Here is an 11,674-nt window from a genome sequence, read left to right as displayed (position 1 = left end):
AGCCGTCACTCCCTCCCCAGCGGCCATTTCAAGTGAAGCGTCAGACATCCCACCTCTCCCGGAAGTTGCGGGAGTCTCCCGCATATTGATAGCGGCTCCCTGATGCCCGCGAATTATATACAATATCCCAGAAAGCAATTTGTGAGGGGGGGGGGGGGGAGAGAGAGAGAGAGAGAGAGAGAGAGGGAGAGGAGAGAGGAGAGGGAGAGGGAGAGGGAGAGGGAGAGGGAGAGGGAGAGGGAGAGGGAGAGGGAGAGGGAGAGGGAGAGGGAGAGGGAGAGGGAGAGAGAGAGAGAGAGAGAGAGAGAGGGAGAGAGGGAGAGAGGGAGAGAGAGAGAGAGGGGAGAGAGAGAGAGAGAGAGAGAGAGAGAGAGAGAGAGAGAGAGGAGAGAGAGAGAGAGAGAGAGAGGAAGAGAGAGAGAGAGAGAGAGAGATATTCAAAAAATAAAATATAAAACATACTTCACCACAGACTACACTGAGGTGTACCCCTGCCTAATAGGGGTTAGGAATAATGACAGTGTTGCTCACTGCGCTGTTTGCCACAGTGACTTTTCTATTGCCCATGGTGGGTTAAAGCACTGTTGAGGTGAGATTAACTGGTGTCATTCGTTCATTAGCGTAGCTAACGCTATTTAAACTAGCTGGCTGGCTGCAAAGGAGCTACTCTATTGCAGACATCCCACCTCTCCCGGGAGTCCCTGAAGTGAGATTTTGCAGGGTGGGATTAACTGAGTGATGGAACGGTGCAGACGGGTCATTCTCTGGGGTGTCATGTGGGGGAGATTCGATCACGCACATCTGGCGGAAGCTGCCCCGCCGGACAGCAGGCGGAAACACGTCACTGCTGGAACGCTCCGAGCGACACACAGCGCGAGGCCCGAGCCGGTTCCATTAAAACCGTTGGGAATCAGCCCCTGCGCGCGGCCATTAATGGTAAGGGCGGGAGTTAAAGGGGAGGGCAGGGAATCGGCCAAAATGTCACCATCCCGCAGGCGGGGATGTTCACACATTCAGATGTTCACACGATCACACTCAGTCCAGGTGTGGCTTCCTGCAGAGATCTCAGTTCCTTCCTCCCGGTCTCAATGAATGGATTCCCCCTCAGCCTGGAACAGATGGGAGAATAAAGATGAAATAAACAGATTACACAACAGTGTCAGTAACAGGGGACCGGGGTTAATGTTTCAGCAACACTCGCAGACAAATATAACCAGAAAACCTGCTGATCTGCTGATATTTTATCACATTGAACATTAACACAAACACTCACTCGATCCGCTTCAGACTCAGGAGGGACAGTATGAGACTGCGGAGAGCGGGGACAGATCGGTCTGTCAGTGAGTTGTATCTCAGGTCCAGCACCGTCAGTGATGGGTTTGTACCGAGATCGGAGACGAGATCCTCTGCACCAGAATCTGTGAGACCGACTTTCCTCAGCCTGGAGATGAGAGAGAGTGTGGGTGAAGGACACAGAGAGACAGGATACGGTACAAATTCCCAGTGTTTATCAGTAACACAATTACTGATCACATTAATGTTCAGTGTCATACACCCAGTGACTGTAAACACAATCTCCCACAGTCTGGTACTTACCCCAGTTTCTGTATTTTACACTCCGGGTTCCTCAGAGCCGCAGACACCAGTTTCACTCCTGAATCTCCCAGTTTATTATTACTCAGGTTCAGCTCCGTCAGTGATGGGTTTGTACTGAGAGCAGAGACGAGATCCTGGGCACCAGAATCTGTGAGACCGACACGGGTCAGCCTGGAGATGAGAGAGAGTGAGGGTAAAGGACACAGAGAGACAGGAGATGGGACAAATCCCCAGTGTTTATCAGTAACACAATTACTGATCACATTAATGTTCAGTGTCAGACACCCAGTGACTGTAAACACAATCTCCCACAGTCTGGTACTTACCACAGTTTCTGTATTTTACACTCCGGGTTCCTCAGAGCCGCAGTCACCAGTTTCACTCCTAAATCTCCCAGGTCATTCCACTCGAGTCTAAACACAAACAGACAGATTGATGAACAATGTGATTCAAACCGTGGGTCTGGGGGAATTTCTCTCACTTGGATATTTCAGGAAACATTAAACCCTTCAGTAAATCACTGATCAGAGTTCCCATCAATGTCAATGTCCCTTACTGCCCAGCTCCAGCGTATTCACCAAATGTCGGTAATTTAGTCTGTCGGTGTGACCCTGTAAACTCCACATAATCTCTCTCATTCCCCGATGGAGAAAAAAGTGTTCCTGACCGAAATGCAGAAATGTCAATGGGACACAACGAAATAGAACCAACCGAGCTAAAGGGATGGATAAGAGAGATACCACCGGAGGAAGGGGGATGAGGAAGAGAAATCCCACAGGAGGAAGGGGGATGGGGAAGAGAAATACCACAGGAGGAACGGGGATAGGGAAGAGATCCCACAGGAGGAAGGGGGATAGGAAAGAGAGATCCCACAGGAGGAAGGGGGATGGAGAAGAGAGATACCACAGGAGGAAGGGGTATAGGGAAGGGAAATCCACTAGGAAGAAATGGGGTGGGGAAGATAAATCCCACATGAGGAAGGAGCATGGGGAAGAGAGATCCGATAGAAAGAGGAGGGATGGGGAAGAGAGATCATACAGGAGGATGGGGAATGAGTAGCAGAAATACCTCAGGAGGAATGGAGATGGGAAACAGAGATCCCACAGGAAGAGGGGGCATTGGAACATCGGACCCACAGCAGGAAGGGGGATGGGGAAGACAGATCCCACAGGAGGAAGTCGGATGGACGAGTGATCCCAAAGGAGGAAGGCTGATGGGGAAGAGAGATCCCATGGGAGGAATTGTGATGGGGAAGTGAGATACCAAAGGAGGAAGGGGAATGGGAAAGAGAGATCCCATAGGAGGAAGTTAGATGGACGAGTGATCCCAAAGGAGGAAGGCGGGTGGGGAAGAGAAATCCGAAGGGAGGAAGGGGTTTGGGAAAGAGAGATCCCAAAGGAAGAAGGGGGAAGGGGAATGGAGATCCAACAGCAGGAAGGAATGGGGAAGAGAGATCCCACAGGAAGAAAGGGGGATGAGGAAGAGGGATCCAACAGCAGGATTTTGATGGGGAGGAGAGAGCCCACAGCAGGAAGGGGAATGGGGATGGGACATCCCACAGGAGGATTGAGAATGGTGAAGAGAGATCATACAGGAGGAAGGGGGATGTGGAAGGGAGAGCCCACAGGAAGATTTCGGATGGACGAGCAATCCCAAAGAAGGAAGGTCATTGGAGAAGAGATATCCCACTGGAGGGAGGGGGATGGGGAAGAGAGACCCCACAGGAAGTTGGGGGGGGAGGGAATAGAGGCCGCACTGGAGAAAGGGGGATGGAGAAGAAATCCCACCGGAGGAAGGGAGATGGGGAAGAGAGATCCAACAGGAGGCAGGGGGATGGGGATGAGAGATCCCACAGGAGGAAGGGGGATGGGGATGAGAGATCCCACAGGAGGAAGGGGGATGGGGAAGAGAAATCCGAAGGGAGGAAGGGGTTTGGGAAAGAGAGATCCCACAGGAAGAAGGGGGAAGGGGAATGGAGATCCAACAGCAGGAAGGAATGGGGAAGAGAGATCCCACAGGAAGAAAGGGGGATGAGGAAGAGGGATCCAACAGCAGGATTTTGATGGGGAGGAGAGAGCCCACAGCAGGAAGGGGAATGGGGATGGGACATCCCACAGGAGGATTGAGAATGGTGAAGAGAGATCATACAGGAGGAAGGGGGATGTGGAAGGGAGAGCCCACAGGAAGATTTCGGATGGACGAGCAATCCCAAAGAAGGAAGGTCATTGGAGAAGAGATATCCCACTGGAGGGAGGGGGATGGGGAAGAGAGACCCCACAGGAAGTTGGGGGGGGAGGGAATAGAGGCCGCACTGGAGAAAGGGGGATGGAGAAGAAATCCCACCGGAGGAAGGGAGATGGGGAAGAGAGATCCAACAGGAGGCAGGGGGATGGGGATGAGAGATCCCACAGGAGGAAGGGGGATGGGGATGAGAGATCCCACAGGAGGAAGGGGGATGGGGAAGAGAGATCCCACAGGAGGAAGGGGGACGGGGAAGAGGGATCCCACAGGAGGAAGGGAGATGGGGAAGTGAGATCCAACAGGAGGAAGGGGGATGGGGAAGAGAGATCCCACAGGAGGAAGGGGGATGGGGAAGCGAGATCATACAGGAGGAAGGGAGATGGGGAAAAGAGATCCAACAGGAGCAAGTGGGATGGGGAAGCGAGATCATACAGGAGGTTGGGGGATGAGTAGGGGAGATCCCATAGGAGGAAGAGGGATGGGGAAAATAAATGTCACGGGAGGAAGTGGGATGGGGAAGAGTGATCCCACCCGATGTAAAGGATTGGGAAGAGAGATCCCTTGGGAGGAAGGGGTTTGGGGAAGAGAGATCCCACAAGAGGATGGGTAATGGGGAAGAGAGATGCTACAGGAGGAAGGTAAATGGGGAAGAGAGATCTCACAGGTGGATTGCTACCCGTGCCACGTGCTAATGAGGCTAGAAATAGGAAGATAATGCAGCTAAATACGTGGCTGAGGAGATGGACCATGAGGGTGGGGTTCATGTTTCAGGACAATTGGAATTTCTTCCACGGGAGGTGGGACCAGTTCGAATTGGACAGTTTGCATCTGAACTGGAGGGGGACTAACATCCTTGCCGGTAGGTTAGCAAGTTCTGCTCCGGGGGTTTTAAACTAGATTGCAGGGGGAGGGGAACCAGAGTGTTAGAGCAGATAGTGAGGTGGAGTTGGATAAGGGTCATGCGAGGACTGCTTGTATAGACAGATATCAAAGGTTTGTACGTGATAGAAATGTTCTCAGGTGCATCTATTTCCATACGAGGAGTATTATAGGTAAGGCAGATGAGTTTAGGGTGTGGATTGGCAGAATGATATCGACATTATTGCTATTAGTAAGACTTGGTTTGCAGGAGGGCAGGACTGGCAGCTTCATGTTTTGAGGTTCCGTTGTTTCAGATTTGATAGGGGGGAGGGATGAAAGGGGGAGAAGTGGCAATACCAGTCAGGGAGAATCTCACAGCTGTGCATAGACGGGACAGCTCAGAGGGCTCATCTGCAGAGGCCATATGGGTGGATCTGAGGAACGGGAAAGGTGTGACCACACGAATAGGGTTGTATTATAGACTGTCCAATAGGCAGAGAGAATTGGAGGAGCAAATCTGTAGAGAGTTTGCACACCAATGTAAGAAAAAGAAAGTTGTAATCGTAGGGGATTTTAACTTTCCACATATTGACTGGGTCTCCCACTCTGAGAAAGGGATAGATGGCGTGGAGTTTGTCAAATGTGTTCAGGAAAGTTTTCTAAATCAATATATTGAGGTACCAACGAGAGAGGGTGCAGTACCTGATCTCCTATTAGGGAGCCAGACAGGTCAGCTGACAGAAGTATGTGTAAGCAAACATTTTCGGTCCAGTGACCATAATGTCATTAGTTTCAAGATAATTATGGATAAGGATAGGACTGGTCCACCAGTTAAGGTTCTGAATTGGAGAAGGGCCAATTTTGTGGAAACGAGAGAGGATCTGGGAAGAGTGGATTGGGATAAGTTGTTTTCTGGCAAGGATGTGTTCAGTAAGTGGAACGCCTTCAAGGGCGAAATTTTGAGAGTGCAGAGTTTGCATGTTCCTGCCAGGATTAAAGGCAAAGTTATCAAGCATAGTGTTTACGTAGGTGTTTAGCAGGTACAGGCAACAAGGAACAAATGAGGTACTTGAAGAGTATAGAAAATGTAAGGGAATACTAAAGAAGGAAATCAGGAAGGCAAAAAGAAGACATGAAGTTGCTTTGGCAGATAATGTGATGGTAAACCCAAAGGGTTTCTACAAGTATATTAAGAGTAAAAGGATAGTAAAGGACAAAATTGGTCCCCTAGATGATCAGAGTGGTCGTCTATGTGTGTAGCCTCAAGAGATGGGGGAGATCTTAAACAGTTTTTTGCGTCAGTGTTTACTCAGGAAACTGGCATAGCGGATATGGAATTAAGGCAAACAAACAGTAGTGTCATGGAACATATAGATAGATAGATAGATAGATACTTTATTCATCCCCATGGGGAAATACAACCTTTTTTTTCCAATGTCCCATACACTTGTTGTAGCAAAACTAATTACATACAATACTTAACTCAGTAAAAATATGATATGCATCTAAATCACTATCTCAAAAAGCATTAATAATAGCTTTTAAAAAGTTCTTAAGTCCTGGCGGTTGAATTGTAAAGCCTAATGGCATTGGGGAGTATTGACCTCTTCATCCTGTCTGAGGAGCACTTCATCGATAGTAACCTGTCGCTGAAACTGCTTCTCTGTCTCTGGATGGTACTATGTAGAGGATGTTCAGAGTTTTCCATAATTGACCGTAGCCTACTCAGCGCCCTTCGCTCAGCTACCGATATTAAACTCTCCAGTACTTTGCCCCTGACAGAGCCCGCCTTCCTTACCAGCTTATTAAGACGTGAGGCGTCCCTCTTCTTAATGCTTCCTCCCCAACACGCCACCACAAAGAAGAGGGCGCTCTCCACAACTGACCTATAGAACATCTTCAGCATCTCACTACAGACATTGAATGACGCCAACCTTCTAAGGAAGTACAGTCGACTCTGTGCTTAATAGACATTAAGGAGGAGGAGCTGCTTGCTGCCTTACAGTAAATACAGGTAGATAAATCCCCCGGAACTGACATGATATTTCCTCGGACCTTGAGAGAGACTAGTGTAGAAATTGCAGGGGCCCTGGCAGAAATATTTAAAATGTCCTTAGCCACGGGTGCGGTGCCGGAGGATTGGAGGGTAGCTCATGTTGTTCCATTGTTTGAAAAAGGCTCCAAAAGTACACCAGGTAATTACAGGTCAGTAAGCCTGACATCAGTAGTAGGTAAATTATCAGAAGTTGTTCTGAGAGATCGGATATACAAGGATTTGGACAGCCAAGGGCTGATTAAAGATAGTCAGCATGGCTTTGTATGTGGTAGATTGTGTTTAATGAATCCTGTAGTGTTTTTCGAGGAGGTTACCAAGAATGCATATGAAGGAAAGGCTGTGGATGTTGTCTGCATGAACTTTAGTAAGGCCTTTGACAAGGTCCCACGTAATAAGTTAGTTCAAAAGGTTCAGACACAAGGTATCCATGGAGAGGTTGTAAACTGGATTCAAAATTGGCTGAGTCGGAGAAGACAGAGAGTGATAGTGGATGATTGCTTCTCAGACTGGATGCCTGTGACTAGTTGTGGGCCTCAAGGGTCTGTGCTAGGACCATTGTTGTTTGTTGTCTATATCAATGATCTAGATGATAATGTGATAAATTGGATCAGCAGGTTTGCTGATGACACTAAGATGGAGGCGTTGTGGACAGCGAGGGAGGATTTCAAAGCTTGCAGAGGGATCTGGACCAATTGGAAAAATGGGCCAGAAAATGGCAGATGGAATTTATAACATATAACTTATAACCATTTAACAATTACAGCATGGAAACAGGCCATCTCGGCCCTTCTAGTCCATGCCGAACGCTTACTCTCACCTAGTCCCACCGATCTGCTCTCAGCCCAAAAGCCTCCATTCCTTTCCTGTCCATATACCTATCCAATTTTTTTTAAATGACAAAATCGAAAATGCCTCTACCACTTCTACTGGAAGTTCAGTCCACACAGCTACCACTCTCTGAGTAAAGAAGTTCCCCCTCGTGTTACCCCTAAACTTTTGCCCCTTCACTCTCAACTCATTCCCTCTTGTTCTAACCTCCCTTACTCTCAATTGAAAAAGACTATCTACATCAACTCTATCTATCCCCCTCATAATTTTAAATAGCTCTATCAAGTCCCCCCTCAACCTTATACGCTCCAAAGAATAAAGAACTAACTTGTTCAATTTTTCCTTGTAACTTAGGTGCTGAAACGCAAGTAACATTCTAGTAAATCTCCTCTGTACTCTCTCTATATTGTTGACATTGTTCCTATAATTCGGTGACCAGAACTGTACACAATACTCCACAATTACATCCCAACTCCTATACTCAATGCTCTGATTTATAAAGGCCAGCATACCAAAAGCTTTCTTCACCACCCTATCCACATGAGATTCCACCTTCAGGGAACTATGCACCATTATTCCAAGATCACTCTGTTCTACTGCATTCCTTAATGCCCTACTGTTTACCATGTATGTCCTATTTAGATTATTCCTACCAAAGTGTAGCACCTCACACTTATCAGTATTAAACTCAATCTGCCATCTTTCAGCCCACTCTTCTAACTGGCCTAAATCTTTGAACAACAAGTTTTGAAAACCTTCATTATCCACAACGCCACCTATCTTAGTATCACCTGCATACTTACTAATCCAATTTACCACCCCATCATCCAGATCATTAATGTATATGACAAACAACATTGGACCGAGTACAGATCCCTGAGGCACACCACTAGTCACCACTTTAATGCAGACAAGTGTGAGGTGTTGCATTTTGGAAGGACAAATCAAGGTAGGACATACTCAGTAAATGGTAGGGCACTGAGGAGTGTGGAGGAACAAAGGGATCAGGGGGATTAGATACATAAGTCCCTGAAAGTGGCGTCACAGGGAGACAGGGTTGTAAAGAAGGCTTTTGGCATCCTGGCATTCATAAATCAAAGTATTGAGTATAGGAGTTGGATGTTATGTTGAGTTTGTATAGGACATTGGTGAGGCCAAGTTTTAAATATTGTGTGCAGTTCTGGTCACCTAACTGTCGGAAAGATATCAGTAAGATTGAAAGAGTGCAGAGAAGATTTACTGGGATGTTGCCCGGTCTTCAGGAGTTGAGTTGCAAGGAAAGATTGAACAGGTTAGGACTTTATTCCTTGGAGCACAGATGAATGAGGGGAGATATAATAGAAGTTTACAAAACTCTGAGGGGTATAGACAGGGTAGGTGCAAATGGGCTCTTTCCACATAGATTAGGAGAGAAAAATTACAAGAGGACTTGGCTTCAGGGTGAAAGGGGAAAGGTTTAGGGGGAAATTCTTCACTGAGAGAGTGGTGAGAGTGTGGAACGAGCTGCCATCTGATGTGGAAAATGTGGACTCACTCTTAAGCTTTAAGAATAAATTGGATAGATACATGGATGGGAGAGGACTGGAGGGTTATGGACTGGGTGCAGGTCAATGGGACAAGCGGAATAAGGTTTTGGCACAGAGCAGAAGGGCCGAATGGCTTGTTTTCTGTACGCTGGTGTTTTATGATTTTATGATTCTATCAAGAGGTGTGGGGTGGAGAATTCACTCAGGCGGAATGGCGAATGGGTAGAGACCTCCCACAGGCGGAAGGGAGATGGGGAAGGGATATCCCACAGGAGGAAAGGGGAAGGGGAAAAGCAATCCCACCGGAGAAATGGGAAGGGGAAAAGCAATCCCACCAGAGAATGGGGGATGGGGAAGAGAGACCCCACAGGAGGAAGTGGGATGGGGAAGGGATATCCCACAGGAGGAATGGGGATGTGGAAGAGCGATCCCACAGCAGGATGAGGGATGGGGAAGAGAGATCCCACAGGAGGAAGAGGGTTTGGGAAGACAGATCTCACAGGATGAAGAGGGATGGGGAAGGGATATCTCACAGGAGGATGTGGGAAGGGGAAGAGAGATCCCACAGGTGGAAAGGGGAAGGGGAAAAGCAATCCCACCGGAGAAAGGGGAAGGGGAAAAGCAATCCCACCGGAGAAAGGGGGATGGGGAAGAGAGATCCCACAGGAGGAAGAGGGTTTGGGAAGACAGATCTCACAGAATGAAGGGGGATGGGGAAGAGAAATTCCACAGGAGGATGGAGCATACCGAAGAGAGATCCGACAGGAAGTGGCGGATATTCGAACCGAGGCCCTACAGGAGTAAGGGGATGGGGAAAAGAGTTCCCACAGGAGGAAGGGGGATGAGGAAGTGAGATCCCACAGGAGGAAGGGGGATGGGAATAGAGATCCCACAGGAGGAAGGGAGATAAGAAAGACAGATGCCACAGGAAGAGAGGAATGAGAACAGAGGCCCAAATGAAGGAAGGGGGATGGTGAAGAGAGAGCCCACAGGAGGTGGTCGGATGGACGAGCGAACCAAAAGCTGGAATGGGGATGTAGAAGGGAGATCTCACAAGATGAGTGAGGGATGGGAACAGAGGACCCACAGGAGGATGGGGGATGTGGAAGAGAGATCCCACAGGAGGAACAGGGATGGGTAGAGAGAGCCCACGGGAGGAAGGGGTATGGAGAAGAGAGGCGCCACACGAGAAAGTGTGATGGTGAATAGAGATCCCACAGGAGGAAGGTGGATGCTGAGGAGAGATCCAATAGTTGAACGGAAGGGGGAGTGGGAACAGAGAGGCCAGAGGATGAAAGGGGGATGGAAAAGTGAGATCTCACAGGTGGATTGCTACCCATGCCACGTGCTAGTGAGGCTAGAAATAGGAAGATAATGCAGCTAAATACGTGGCTGAGGAGATGGTGCATGAGGGAGGGGTTCATGTTTCTGGACAATTGGGCTTTCTTCCAGGGGAGTTGGGACCTGTTCGAGTTGGACAGTTTGCACCTGAACTGGAGGGGGACTAACATCCTTGCCGGTAGGTTAGCAAGTTCTGCTCCTGGGGTTTTAAACTAGATTGCGGGGGAGGGGAGCCAGAGTGGTAGAGCAGATAGTGAGGTGGAGGAGGATAAGGGTTCTGCGAGGACTGCTTGTATAGACAGATATCAAAGGTTTGTACATGATAGAAATGTTCTCAGGTGCATCTATTTCCATACGAGGAGTATTGTAGGTAAGGCAGATGAGTTTAGGGTGTGGATTGGCATGATGATATTGACATTATTGCTATTAGTAAGACTTGGTTTGCAGGAGGGGCAGGACTGGCAGCTTCATGTTCTGGGTTTCCATTGTGTCAGACGTGATAGAGGGAAGGGATGAAAGGGGGAAAAGTGGCATTACTAGTCAGGGAGAATATCACAGCTGTGCGTAGACGGGACAGCCCGGAGGGCTCATCTACAGAGGCCATATGGGTGGAGCTGAGGAATGGGAAAGGTGTGACCACACGAATAGGGTTGTATTATAGACCGCCCAATAGTCAGAGAGAATCGGAGGAGCAAATCTGCAGAGAGGTAGCAGACCGATGTAAGAAACAAAAAGTTGTAATAGTAGGGGATTTTAACTTTCCACATATTGACGGGGACGCCAATTCTGAGAAAGGGTTCGATGGTGTGGAGTTTGTCAAATGTGTTCAGGAAAGTTTTCTAAATCAATATATTGAGGTACCAACGAGAGAGGGTGCAGTACCTGATCTCCTATTAGGGAACCAGACAGGTCAGGTGACAGAAGTATGTGTAGGTGAACATTTTGGGTCCAGTGACCATAATGTCATTAGTTTCAAGATAATTATGGATAAGGATAGGACTAGTCCACCAGTTAAGGTTTTGAATTGGAGAAGGACGAATTTTGTGGAAATGAGAGAGTATCTAGGAAGAGTGGATTGGGATAAGTTGTTTTCTGGCAAGGATGTGTTCAGTAAGTGGAACGCCATCAAGGGTGAAATTTTGAGAGTGCACAGTTTGCATGTTCCTGCCAGGATTAAAGGCAAAGTTAACAGGCATAGGGAACCTTGGTTTTCAATGGATATTGG

General features: G+C 48.1%; 1 protein-coding gene across 1 annotated transcript in view; it reads right to left on the bottom strand.

Moving 5' to 3' along the window:
• Window positions 1-391: 391 nt before the first annotated feature.
• LOC140721776 (NACHT, LRR and PYD domains-containing protein 3-like) overlaps window positions 392-11,674 on the bottom strand; it is a 79,912-nt gene continuing 68,629 nt past the window's right edge. Inside the window, exons 10-13 of the mRNA XM_073036572.1 lie at window positions 1,923-2,009; window positions 1,597-1,767; window positions 1,274-1,441; window positions 392-1,109 (exon numbers count right to left, since the gene is read on the bottom strand). Coding sequence (XP_072892673.1) covers window positions 1,022-1,109; window positions 1,274-1,441; window positions 1,597-1,767; window positions 1,923-2,009 — 514 coding nt within the window. The 3' untranslated portion in view covers window positions 392-1,021. The remainder of the gene's footprint in view (window positions 1,110-1,273; window positions 1,442-1,596; window positions 1,768-1,922; window positions 2,010-11,674) is intronic.

The sequence above is a fragment of the Hemitrygon akajei genome, unplaced genomic scaffold, assembly GCF_048418815.1.
Source record: "Hemitrygon akajei unplaced genomic scaffold, sHemAka1.3 Scf000061, whole genome shotgun sequence".
NCBI lineage: Eukaryota > Metazoa > Chordata > Chondrichthyes > Myliobatiformes > Dasyatidae > Hemitrygon > Hemitrygon akajei.
The sequence above is the reverse complement of the archived record's forward strand: the minus strand, read 5'-3'. Positions and strand labels throughout refer to the sequence as shown.